Source organism: Solanum pennellii, chromosome 10 (genome assembly GCF_001406875.1).
Source record: "Solanum pennellii chromosome 10, SPENNV200".
NCBI classification, from domain to species: Eukaryota; Viridiplantae; Streptophyta; class Magnoliopsida; order Solanales; family Solanaceae; genus Solanum; species Solanum pennellii.
The window spans coordinates 4,370,154-4,384,286 of NC_028646.1; the positions used below are offsets into that span (position 1 = coordinate 4,370,154).

Genomic DNA, 14,133 nt, shown 5'->3' on the forward strand with positions numbered 1-14,133 from the left:
CGTCTAGAAACCTGTAAGTGGGCTAAACTTCCCATGCTCCCTGCTTTTCTACTTAAAGCATCTGCCACAACATAAGTTTTCCTTGGGTTATACAATATAGTAATATCATAGTCCTTCAATAGTTCCATCCACCTCCTCTGCCTCAAATTCAAATCTTTCTGAGTAAAGACGTACTGTAAACTACGATGATCTGTATAAACTTCACACTTGACCCCGTATAGATAATGTCTCCATTGCTTTAATGCAAATACTACTGCAGCCAACTCCAAATCATGGGTCGGATAGTTACGTTCATGCACTTTTAATTGCCTCGAAGCATAAGCAATTACATTTCTCTCCTGCATAAGCACTGCACCCAAACCAGAATAAGATGCATCACAATAGACAATGAAATTCTTACCTTCCACTAGCAAGGTAAGAATTGGTGCAGTAGTCAACAAGGTCTTGAGTTTCTGAAAACTTTCTTCACATTCATCCGACCATACAAAAGGAACATTCTGCTTAGTCAAATTTGTTAGCTGCGAAGCAATAGAAGAAAATCCCTTGACAAATCGACGGTAGTACCTAGCTAAACCAACAAAGCTTCTTACCTCTGTAACATTAGTAGGTCTTACCCAACTCTTTACTACTTCAATCTTAGAAGGATCCACCATCACTCCATCCTTAGAAACCACGTGCCCCAAGAAGGACACTGAATCTAGCCAAAACTCACACTTGGAGAATTTGGCATAAAGCCTTTTGTCCCTCAACAACTCCAATACAATTCTCAAATGCTCCTCATGTTCTTTCCTGCTCTTTGAGTATATTATCATCAATGAATACAATAACAAAGAGATCCAGATATGGCTTAAAAATCACATTCATTAGACTCATGAAAGCAGCAGGGGCATTCGTAAGCCCAAAAGACATTACTAAGAATTCGTAATGCCCATACCTGGTTCGAAAAGCAGTCTTTGGCACATCTGCTGCCCGTATTTTCAATTGATGATAACCGGATCTCAGATCAATTTTAGAGAAGACACAAGCACCTTGTAACTGATCGAACAAATCATCAATTCGAGGAATGGGATACTTGTTCTTAATAGTTACCTTATTCAGCTGCCTGTAGTCTATGCAATCCGAAGGCTTCCATCCTTCTTTTTCACAAATAAAACAGGAGCACCCCAAGGGGATGCACTTGGTCTGATAAAACCTTTACCTAACAACTCCTGAAGTTGGGCCTTTAACTCCCTTAACTCAGCTGGAGCCATTCTATAAGGGGGAATGGAAATGGGGCGAGTACCCGGCTCCAGATCAATACAAAAGTCAATATCCCTATCCGGTAGCATACCAGTAAGGTCTGCAGGAAACACATCCAGAAACTCACAGACTATCGAAACAGACTCAATCGAAGGTACTTTGGAAGTATCATCCCTGAGATGTGCCAAGAAGGCTAAACAACCTTTACTAACCATCCTCTTAGCGCGAAGAAAAGAGATAATACGGACTGGGGTGGAAATGTAGTCACCCTCCCACACTAGCGGATCTGTCCCAGGCTTGGCCAATGTCACAGTTTTAGCATTACAATCTAAGATTGCAAAATTTGGGGAAAGCCAAGTCATACCCAGAATTACATCAAAATCAACCATTTCTAGGATAATCAAATCTACATAGGTATTGCTCCCTACAAAAGTCACAAGGCAAGACCTATACACCTTCTCAACTATCACAGACTCACCCACAGGAGTAGAGACACTAATAGGCATGTCAAGCAAATCGCAATGTAAATCAAGACCAGTAGCAAATGAGGAAGATAAATATGAAAATGTGGATCCAGGATCAAATAATACAGAAGCCATGCAATCACAGACCAAAAGATTACCTGTGATAACAGCATCAGATGTCTCTGCTTCAGACCTCCCGGGGAAAGCATAACAATGGGCCCTATCACCTGTCTGTCCATTGCCCCTATCATGTTGCGCCGCAGCAGTTCCAGCTTGCCCGCCACCCCGACTGATTGGGTGACCACCATTACCTTGGCCACCACGTCCTCCAGAATGGCGGCCTCTCCCATGACCACCTCTACCTCTAACTATTGGGGGTCTGTAACTCTGTTTTGGACAATACTTCCTAATATGTCCAGTCTCCCCACATCCATAACAATTCCTGGAGTCAAGCATAGGTCTTTGTGAAAGTGACGAAGTCTGGGGATAACCTCCAAACTCAGAAAAAGGCTGACTGGGCTGCGATGGACCCCCAGCTAAAGCCTGCAGGGAAGACTGAATAGGGCGGTTTTGGTAACCTCCTGAACTCTGCCCTCTGGAGTAAGAACCGCTAAACTCACCTCCCTTACGGAACTTCTTAGATGTCGACGCCATGGTGAAGTCGTCTGGCTTCACCCCCTCCACTTCTATCACAAAATCAACCACTTCCTGAAAGGATTTGGCTGCAGCAGCTACCTGTAAGGCTGGGATCCGCAAATCTGACCTCAATCCCTTCACAAAACGGCGAATCCGCTCTTGTGGACTGAAACAAAGCTGAGTGGCATACCTAGATAGTGCACGAAATTTAGCCTCATAAGCAGCAACAGACATCCTTCCTTGCTCTAGGCTCAGGAATTCATCTCTCCTCCTATCCCTCAAAGTCCGGGGTATATACTTCTCCATAAATAAGCTAGAGAATGATGCCCAAGTCATAGGTGGTGCCTGTGCTGGTTGACACTCAACATACGACCGCCACCACCTTTTGGCATCCCCCTGAAACTGATAGGTCACAAACTCCACACCGAATCGTTCTACTATGTCCATCTTATGTAGCAGCTCATGACAATCAACCAGAAAATCATAGGCATCTTCAGATTCAGCACCCTTGAATACTGGAGGTTTTAACTTTAAGAATTTAGTGAAAAGTTCATGCTGATCACTTGTCATTATGGACCCTGTAGTCAATCGAGGAAACGTGCCTACTTCCAATGAGGCATCCATGCGGGGAGCCACAGCGGCTGCATGTTGTACCCCCTGAACCTGAGGTGCTGGTGCAGAAAACACTGGAGGTGTCTGGCCCTGATCAGATAACCCGCTAAGATAGGTAAGAACCTGGTTAATCATCTCTGGGGTAGGCTGGGGTGGTAATTCCTCATCTTGAACCTGCTCATTTTCCCCTTCTTCACCCTCTCTCACTACCTCATCAGTCGGTGGAGGAGTCACTGCCCTATTACTAGCTGGACCAGATGTTTGTCCTCTACCTCTAGAGGGCGTCCTCCTGCGACCTCTACCACGGCCTCTTGTCACTGCTCCTCCTCGAGCTACGGTCCCAATGGTTGGCTCAGACGCACCCTGTCCTGCCGGTGCTGGTGTTGACACAGTTGTTGCTCTAGTTCTAACCATCTGCGAGATAGAGTGAGGATGTCAGATACCAATTTGTATCACCTAGATACCAATTGGACCCAAGTAATAGCACGAAAGAAAGAAAGAATGGAGTTTTCCTAAAGTCCTATAGCCTCTCAAAGAAAAGTAAGGGCGTCCCCCTACCGTTCCTCAAGACTCTACTAGACTCGTTCTTGTGTGATGAGACCAACGAACCTAAAGCTCTGATACCAAGTTTGTCACGACCCAAAACGAGCCGCGAGTGGCACCCACACTTATCCTACTAGGTGAGCGAACCAACAATCTAAACCCCAACGTTTACCAGTATATAAATTTTGAATAGTAAATAAAATGCGGAAGATCCAAAACTCATTAACGAAATCAATTAAATAAACTTCTAAAGTATAATACTTATCATCCCCAAAATCTGGAAGTCATCACATCAAGAACATCTATCCTCAAATTACTAAGTCTAAGAGTATTTAAGAACTAAAATAAGTAGAAAGATGGTCCATGTCCGAACTTCAAAGACATCAAGACGTGAAGAAGAGAATCCAGTCCGAGCTAGGAATAATAGCTCACCCTGAAATCTGATGTGCTGAAGACTGGCTAGAGTTGCGGACGAGTCGAAGTCACTGGTGCACTTGCTGCACTCCACAAAACAACAAGAAGAACATAAAAGTAGGGGTCAGTACAAGGAACAAGTACTGAGTAGGTATCATCGGCCAACTCAAAATAGAAAGCAATATATATGGAATAATAATATAAAATCAACCACAATACTTAACAGGTGACAATCAACAAGTACAAGAACCATTGGCAACAACACCAAGCACACCTATGAGGACTCAAGCCTCCACACCATACTCATTTGGGAAATAGGTTCTTCGAAATTGAGTATATTAACATAATTCAAGATTTCTTCTCTTTATTCTTATCGTGTCGGAACGTGACACTCCGATCCCCTAATGCTACGTGTCGGAACGTGACACTCCGATCCATTATTCCTACCGTGTCGGAACGTGACACTCCGATCCCCTAATGCTACGTGTCGGAACGTGACACTCCGATCCATTATTCCTACCGTGTCGGAACGTGACACTCCGATCCCTTAATGCTACGTGTCGGAACGTGACACTCCGATCCATTATTCCTACGTGTCGGAACGTGACACTCCGATCCATTATTCCTACGTGTCGGAACGTGACACTCCGATCCATTATTCCTACGTGTCGGAACGTGACACTCCGATCCATTATTCCTACGTGTCGGAACGTGACACTCCGATCCATTATTCCTACGTGTCGGAACGTGACACTCCGATCCATTATTCCTACGTGTCGGAACGTGACACTCCGATCCATTATTCCTACGTGTCGGAACGTGACACTCCGATCCATTATTCCTACGTGTCGGAACGTGACACTCCGATCCATTATTCCTACGTGTCGGAACGTGACACTCCGATCCATTATTCCTACGTGTCGGAACGTGACACTCCGATCCATTATTCCTACGTGTCGGAACGTGACACTCCGATCCATTATTCCTACGTGTCGGAACGTGACACTCCGATCCATTATTCCTACGTGTCGGAACGTGACACTCCGATCCATTATTCCTACGTGTCGGAACGTGACACTCCGATCCATCTATCTCATTATTTCAGTTCATCAAGCTTTCTTTATGTCAAGCATCATCTTAATAGAGAGGATTTAAGATTAAAGATTCAACAATCTCATCATTCTAACCACCACAATTATACGATCACAACATACAAACACACAATCAAGTATATAGAAGACTTTACAATACCACCCAATACATATCAATCGCGATTTAGAGTTTATCTATCACATAGACACAAACCATAACCTACCTCCACCGAAGAATCGTGATCAAGCAAGCTATCTCTCCAATGCCTTTTGCTTTCCTCTTCGTTCTTTCTTTCTCGCTCGTTCTCCCTCTCTGCTTCTTTTTATTTTTCTTCTCCAGATTCTTTTTCTTTTACCCTAATTATCATATAATTCATTATGATAAAAGTAACCCATTATTTGTTTTAAAGTTATCTCCTTTAACCCCAAGTAAATAAATTATTAAACTTGCCCCACTAATTTCATAAAGTTTGTCATGAATAGTCCAAAACACCCCTTTAAAACTTTTAGCAGAAATCCGACCCAGTTAGGTTTACGCAACTTGTGACGGCCCGTCGTATCTGCGACGGTCCGTCCTGCAGGTCCGTCACAAAGTTCAGAGAGTCAAATTCAGTAAAGGTTTTGTGACGGTCCATCGTATCTATGACGGTCCGTCCTGCAGTTCCGTCGTGAAGTTCAGAGAGTCGATCTCAGTACCCAGATTTTCAGAGTTGAAGTGTTTTGGAACGAAGATCCTCGACGGTCTGTCGTGACCATGACGGTCCGTCGCGTGATCCGTCGACCCAGTCAGTTATTTTCAAAATAATTTTACTGCTCGAACCTACTAAACAGGTTGTTACACTTCAGGTGGTACAACTGTTCCTTTGGAAAAGCAATGTGTTCGTTATATCGATAACTTTAGCTCTGGTCATAGAGGGGCTGCATCCACAGAGTATATCCCGAATACTATGCTTAGATGCTTTTCACACACTTGTTTTTACATACATTTGATGTTCAAAATGAAAATGTAAATGCGGATACTTTCTGAAGGCCGGTTATTCTGTAGTCTTTCTCTACCGAAGGTTTGTTCTTCAAGTGCCAAGTTAATTTATTCGATTATTGTGATTTTGATTTTAGACTAGTAACACCATGAAATATGCAGAGGGTCATGCCAACCATTTTGTAGTACTCTGCCTGATGATCCGCTGCTAGACTGCTTTAGTGTTGCTGATGATTCAAGTATTGAAGGTCTATAATTCTTATATTTTTACACTCAATATTGATGCATGTACTACGTTTCTATTAACCAAGTCATTCTAGACGACCTTAGTAAGTGCTACTTGTACACTCTATTAGTTATGGTAATTTCTAATGATGTTCCATCTTAACATCTACATTTCTACGATACTGATCTTGTGAAGATCTTAAACTTTAAACGCCTATGTTACACATATCCTTCAATTAACACCAATGACGTGTATTCACCAAAATGACACCAATGTCAGTTTCACCAATACCACCAAGACCTTTGAACTTCAAATCCCTCAGTAGTTTCGTTGATTATCACCATATTATCTACAAATAGCATGTACCGAGATTATCTATTATTAATAGCTCAGTCATACGTAGGGTAAGCAAGAATGTGATCAATTCGAAATCCCAGTGTAAATCAACCGAAATGGGAATGGGTAAGCACATATTGTCAAAGCTTGACCTTGGGTTTTTTTCAAGCCGCATTTTTAGTTTCTATCTTAGTTTTATACTCTTTAAAGGCTTATCCATCTTCAGATATTTGGTAACTTTACATATTACTAACTTGGGAAAGATCTTTGTTGTTCTGAGTATTTTGTATCACAATAGATTTGTTGAGCATTTTTCTGTTGCACTATTTTTTAGTGGATGCATTGCATGCTGAAACAGTGAAGAGAGCCATTACTGAAAGTCGCACTGTATGATTATTACTGATTTTTAATTTTCGTCTTATTTTTGTGTGTTCTTACAGTTATCCTTATTAGTCTTTAACACGAAGAATTTACTATTTGCAGGCAGTTGCTGACGGCATCCTGTTGAAACTTTCATTTACAACAATTTTCGAGTATTTGCAGGTTTAAGTTAAATAGATCAGTGAAATCTGTTTTACTGTTAAATCAATGTCGTATGAGCATTTTAGTACGCTTTGTGGAGGATGGTAGCACTTCCATTAATGTTATTTTGGTCACTGGCAGATTCTACAGCTAATTTCCGGTCTTTGAGGGACTTCGGGCCTAGTGCTATTTTTTTTCTGGCAGCTGCAGTTTCTGATTTTTATGTTCCGTGGGAAAGCATGGTAATTGTTTATGTTCTTCAATTTATCTCTCTTTTTTTCTTATTGCTTCGTGAATTATACTTTTCCTTCTTTTCTGTCTTCGAGTGCCCTCGGTCATTATGTTGCAACTGATAGTTATATAACATGTCATCTTAATCAACTTACAAAAGAGAGTTGTAACTACCATTTCCTCTAAATCTGGTCGATTTGTTTTATGTTACCTCTTCTTCACAGGCTTTACATAAAATCCAGTCGGCATCTGGTCCTCTTGATATACGACTCGCCCAAGTACCAAAGATGTTTTTCGTGCTTAGGAATGAATGGGTGCCAATGGCCTTCCACATATCGTTTAAGGTTGGTGAATCATCTTGTATTGTTTGGTAAAGCTACGAAACTTATACTTTGTCTTCGAGAAAAAAGTTCTCTACTTGTAAAGAAGTGGTGACTTGAATTTCTATGTCAAAGCTTCATTTGCTAGGAAGTATAAACAACAAACGTACCCAGTATAATCTCACTAGTGAGGTCGGGGGTATAGTTTCGTTATTGATTTCCAATATCTATTATTTGACAGCTAGAAACAGACACAGATATCCTTTTGGCAAAGGCTACTATGGCCCTCAAAAAATACAAGATGCATATGGTGATAGCTAACGGAGTATCAACCCGTAAAGAGGAAGTAATAGTTGTCACTGAGCAGGAAAAAGTCACAGTTCGTAGGGACAGCACTCGGGCAGGGGCTGAAGTCGAGTCTCCGTTGGTTGAGCTTGTTGTTGATAGACACTGAACATATATCAAGAAGTTTGATGCATAACAAATATGGGCGGATCACTGAAATATGGAGGTACAACCTTACATTTCAGTAAGCAAAAGTAGTAAAAACTGAGAGTGTTTCTTCAGCTTGTTTCATTATTTAGTGGCAATTTGTGTTTGTTTTTCCCTTTTTAGTTGAATGTCTACCCAATGCTTTATTTCTGTCTGATTTGACATTAGAAGTATATGTTAGCAGCTTAAACCTGAATTCCTTAAGAAAATTATTCTCGTTAAATATCTGAGATAATGAAATATATCCGTTGAGGGATAGAACAATTTTTAAAAATTAAATCCAAAATCAAAATCAAGTAAAAATTGAGTTAATTTGATATTTGAATTGATTTGTAATCAAATTGTTGCACTCTCTCCGTTCCATTTTGTCTGATACTTTTTATTTTTAATTTATCCCTAAAGAATATTATCATTTTATTATTAAAAATTACTTTAGCTCTACAATTCTCCATATACCATTAATCAAACTCTATGTAGAAAATTTTGTATACAACAAAGTTATATTATAGTTAACCGTTTTTCAATATTGTTGACATGAGTATCCAAAATCATAATGTTTGTTTTAGTTTAACTTATTTTTAAGTGTAAATTAGGTATATAGCATTTTATGTAGTCATATTCTCAAGTTATGGCATAAGAGTTTGATTTTCATTGTATAACATTTAATATATCAAGTTATAGCATTTTTTAAAAAGAAAATAACGTTAATTTTAAATTATTAAAAATAGATATTAAAAAAACGGATAAATTAATATTAGATAGTGTGATGCGTGAAATTAGTTATTATTAATTACTGATAACTAATGTGCACATTCTAAGGGATTTGAAATTTTTTTAATATTAGATAGATACGATAATTGTCTCAATTAGTTTTAAATGATAATAAGTTATGATTTTAATCCTTAAAAAACTCTAATCTGTTATTTTCTTTCCTTAAACGTGCATTGCTTGTTTTTTTCCAGAAATTGAGGATTATTTTGATATTTGAATATTGTTATATTTTTTTAAAAAAAAATCTTAAAATTTGACGTTGAAAACGAATAGATTTGATTTGATTTGATGGAGAACATTGTGTCAATATTAATTAAAAATGGTGGCAAGTGAAATTCATCAGGTTAGTTTTTAATTATGATTTATTATGTTTTAAGTATAAATTATTGGTTGTAATTATATATATATATATATATATATATATATATATATATGTTTTGTCATGTATGGAATGTGTCGTTTTTTTTTTTTGCCCGGTTGACTCATTATGTGAAAAAAAAAATTTCTCCGATTTTGACAGCGCCAAAGTCCATTTGAGGATGAAATATATTTTTAACCTTGGAATATGCTGCTTTCCTGTATTTATTTAAATAAGTATTATATTAATTTTTAAATTGTGAAATTAAATAAAATAATTTTGTTCATCTTAGCTTATACCTGCCACGCCTGCTTGACACATCTTTAAAAATCCATTTATGGAACTCCTCAATCAGGTCATCTGGAACATCAAACCCATTGTGATTTTGTAATGGATGTTTGATTTGAAAGAATATAGGTACTCTATTTGAACTGCTTTCCCCTTCCGACATTCTGATATAAGGAGAAGAATCGTATTTTCGTAGATTCTTATGTCTTGTTTGCACATTTGGAGTCGTGGTAGCATTAAGAATTGGATCAAGTGCGATTATTTGTGTCATAGTAAAATCAAAATAATCGTCCAATGTTCGTGGTTTTGATGTTGACGTTGTAGGTGCGTCAACGTTGAAACAACCATCAGTTGACTTTTGAGCTTCATGTACATAAAAAATAATAAATAGTTATATAAAAATAATTTCTTAAATTTACATATATGTGATGAAAATGAATATATCGTACCAGCTGTGTTTGACATTGGGACGTGTTGTCCAATTGAAACTGTAGGCATAGCTGTTGGATCAGATTGTGCAGCATGTTGATTGGCGTTGTCCTGAAAATAATTTTCAGAGAATATGAAATTTTTGCAGATATTAATGTATTCTGAATTATTTGTAAGAAATAAATTAATAGATTGCAAATAAAAAAAAACTTGCATATATGTTTAATACATCATTTTTTCATTAATCATACGTAATTTCAAAATACAAATTTCATACATGATTAATACAAAGCATTTATATATAAATGATGAATATATACACATTTCATACATATTAGATACAATATATATACATAATTCACATATATATATGTATGATGTGTTGTTATATTTGTTCATTTAATAGTGAAAAAGAGTGATAATAATATAAATAAACAACTAGTATTAAAATATCAATTTATATAGTTATCAAACAATATTAATACACAAAATATACATATATATATACCTCTGGTTGTTCTTCTGGCATTTGTTCTCCTCTTGACAATCGAATCTCTTTAATTATCAGTTTAGTCGAGTTATCAACATAACTCTTGATATCAACCATGTGCTTGTCAACCTTATCGTTGTACAAAAAAAAATTTATAAATAAAATAAATTATAAGGTAATTATATTAATTCTTCAAAAATATGTTGGAACTTACAGTGAGTTTGAGTTCTTTCAACTCTGCCTTAACTTGTTAATTAAAAAAATAAGTATTTGATATGTATATTGTAATTTTTAAAATTTTATTTTAATTTGAAATTTGTACTTGTAGCTCTTCTTTCAATTCTTCAACTTTATGTTCACTATCAACAGCACGATTTTCCGATTATCTGTGATTTTCTAAATCATGGTGGCTGCTGGACTGATTTAAAATGGTTTCGTCCATGAGATTTAACTCTTCTTCAGAAAAAACCATATTTCTGAATTTATGTTGCAGCAAATAAAAAAATTAGAATGTATATTGATTTATAATGAATCTAATAACATTCTATGAAAAATACCTGATTGCCATGTGTTCTGAAAATTGTTTTCTTCAAATCGTCAAAAAAAATGACGTCATTAGGTGTCTTCCAGTTCAGGATTCTCGATGTGCGATTTGAAACACGTATAGCAATTGTGTTGTCAAATGGATGACAACACTCATAAAACCATATCTACAATGCTATGTGGAACTGGCTAAATTTAAATGACGATAGATTATTTTTAAATTTTTGACTGCATGTTTTGAGTGTCAAATTAAAACACTTATTTGCCCAAGGAAATGTGGCATACTGTCCAGACTCGATCAAATCAAAATACAATTTTGGAATTGTTGTTTTTGAAGGGTCCGATGCAGTCAGAAAAGAAGAAATAAAGTACAAGATCCCGATTTTTAAACGGTCATCTTCTTCCCAAAAATTTTCCAATTTAAACTTGTGATAAAAATCTGACTTGGATACTTTATTAAAATCCCCAAAATTTTCAGCAATGAGTCTGTTGAAACATATGGGTCAGATACAAAATCAGAAACAGGTCCACATTTCAGACCGGTTATAGCAATAAACTCTTTTAACCCAAAATGTAACTCTTTACCATTTACATTTATGACAAACATGTCATCCCTAACATTTTCATTCCCAAGTAGAAATATGTGTCTCAATAATTGACATTGGATTTTAATGTTATGCAAATTATGCGGATCTGTTGACCTTTCTAGGTCAACATAAGTTTCAACAATTCCTAGAAGAAACACCTTTTGGATTTTCTTATAATTTGCATAACATTAAAATCAATGTCAATTGTTGAGACACATATTTCTACTTAGGAATGAAAATGTTAGGGATGACATGTTTGTCATAAATGTAAATGGTAAAGAGTTACATTTTGGCTTAAAAGATATTGTTGCTATAATCGGTCTGAAATGTGGACCTGTTTCTGATTTTGTATCTGACCCATATGTTTCAAACAGACTCATTGCTGAAAAATTTTGAGGATTTTAATAATGTATCCAAGTCAGATTTTTATCACAAGTTTATTTCAGAAAATTTTTGGGAAGAAGATGACCGTTTAAAAATCGGGATCTTGTACTTTATTTCTTCTTTTCTGACTGCATCGGACCCTTCAAAAAAAACAATTCCAAAATTGTATTTTGATTTGATCGAGTCTGGACAGTATGCCACATTTCCTTGAGCAAATGAGTGTTTTAATTTAACACTCAAAGCATGCAGTCAAAAATTTAAAAATAATCCATCGTCATTCAAATTTAGCCAGTTCCACATAGCATTGCAGATATGGTTTTATGAGTGTTGTCATCCATTTGACAACACAATTGCTATACGTGTTTCAAATCGCACACCGAGAATCCTGAACTGGAAGACACCGAATGACGTCATTTTTTTTTGACGATTTGAAGAAAACAATTTTCAGAACACATGGCACTCAGGTATTTTTCATAGAATGTTATTAGATTCATTATAAATCAATATACATTCTAATTTTTTTATTTGCTGCAACATAAATTCAGAAATATGGTTTTTTCTGAAGAAGATTTAAATCTCATGGACGAAACCATTTTAAATCAGTCCAGTAGTCACCATGATTCAAAAAATCACAGATCATCGGAAAATCGTGGCGTTGATAGTGAACATAAAGTTGAAGAATTGAAAGCTGATATTGCAAAGGTACAAGTACAAATTTCAAATTAAAATAAAATTTTAAAAATTAAAATATACATATCAAATACTTATTTTTTTAATTAACAGGTTAAGGCAGAGTTGAAAAAACTCAAACTCACTGTAAGTTCCAACATATTTTTAAAGAATTAATATAATTACCTTATAATTTATTTTATTTTTAAATTTTTTTTTGTACAACGATAAGGTTGACAAGCACATGGCTAATATCAAGAGTTATGTTGATAACTCGACCAAACTGATAATTAAAGAGATTCGATTGTCAAGAGAAGAACATATACCAGAAGATCAACCAGAGGTATATATATATGTATATTTTGTGTATGAATATTGTTTGATAACTATATAAATTGATGTTTTTATACTAGTTGTTTATTTATATTATTATCACTCTTTTTCACTATTAAATGAACAAATATAACAACACATCATACATATATATATGTGAATTATGTATATATATTGTATCTAATATGAATGAAATGTGTATATATTCATCATTTATATATAAATGTTTTGTATTAATTATGTATGAAATTTGTATTTTGAAATTACGTATGATTAATGAAAAAATGATGTATTAAACATATATGCAAGTTTTTTTTTATTTGCAATCTATTATTTTATTTCTTACAAATAATTCAGAATACATTAATATAATATCTGCAAAAATTTCATATTATCTGAAAATTATTTTCAAGACAACGTCAATCAACATGCTGCACAATCTGATCCAACAGCTATGCCTACAGTTTCAATTGGACAACACGTCCCAATGTCAAACATAGCTGGTACGATATATTCATTTTCATCACATATATGTAAATTTAAGAAATTATTTTTATATAACTATTTATTATTTTTTATGTACATGAAGCTCAAAAGTCAACTGATGGTTGTTTCAACGTTGACACACCTACAACGTCAACATCAAAACCACGAACATTGGACGATTATCCTGATTTTACTATGACACAAATAATCGCACTTGATCCAATTCTTAATGCTACCACGACTCCAAATGTGCAAACAAGACATAAGAATCTACGAAAATACGATTCTTCTCCTTATATCAGAATGTAGAAAGGGGAAAGCAGTTCAAATAGAGTACATATATTCTTTCAAATCAAACATCCATTCCAAAATCACAATGGGTTTGATGTTCCAGATGACCTAATTGAGGAGTTCAATAAATGAATTTTTAAAGATGTGTCAAGCAGGCGTGGCAGGTATAAACTAAGATGAACAAAATTAATTTATTCAATTTCACAATTTAAAAATTAATATAATACTTATTTAAATATATACAGGAAAGTAGCATATTCCAAGGTTAAAAATACATTTCATCCTCCAATGGACTTTGGCGTTGTCAAAATCGGAGAAAAGAATTTTTTTCACATAATGAGTCAACCGGGCAAAAAAAAAACGACACATTCCATACATAACAATATATATATATATATA

The 14,133-nt window shown here is 35.7% G+C and overlaps 1 protein-coding gene and 1 pseudogene across 1 annotated transcript; one reads left to right on the forward strand and one right to left on the reverse strand.

Moving 5' to 3' along the window:
- LOC107032646 overlaps positions 1-8,330 on the forward strand; it is a 17,893-nt pseudogene extending 9,563 nt beyond the window's left edge.
- A 1,025-nt stretch (positions 8,331-9,355) lies between these two features.
- LOC107032647 lies at positions 9,356-12,657 on the reverse strand. Its single transcript, XM_027912578.1, has 3 exons — positions 10,460-12,657; positions 9,972-10,062; positions 9,356-9,885 (listed from the first exon to the last, which is right to left on the reverse strand). The coding sequence occupies exons 1-3, from the start codon at positions 10,556-10,558 to the stop codon at positions 9,518-9,520; spliced, it is 558 nt and encodes a 185-aa protein (XP_027768379.1). The 5' UTR covers positions 10,559-12,657; the 3' UTR covers positions 9,356-9,517.
- Positions 12,658-14,133: the final 1,476 nt, after the last annotated feature.

Bases quoted from the DNA above. Each gene is read 5' to 3' on its own strand.
- LOC107032647 (XM_027912578.1), bottom strand. From the start codon at position 10,558: ATGGTTGATATCAAGAGTTATGTTGATAACTCGACTAAACTGATAATT. The intron at 10,063-10,459 runs GTATATATATAT...AATTATTTTCAG, and splicing joins TGCCAGAAGAACAACCAGAG to GACAACGCCAATCAACATGC. The intron at 9,886-9,971 runs GTACGATATATT...ATGTACATGAAG, and splicing joins CCCAATGTCAAACACAGCTG to CTCAAAAGTCAACTGATGGT.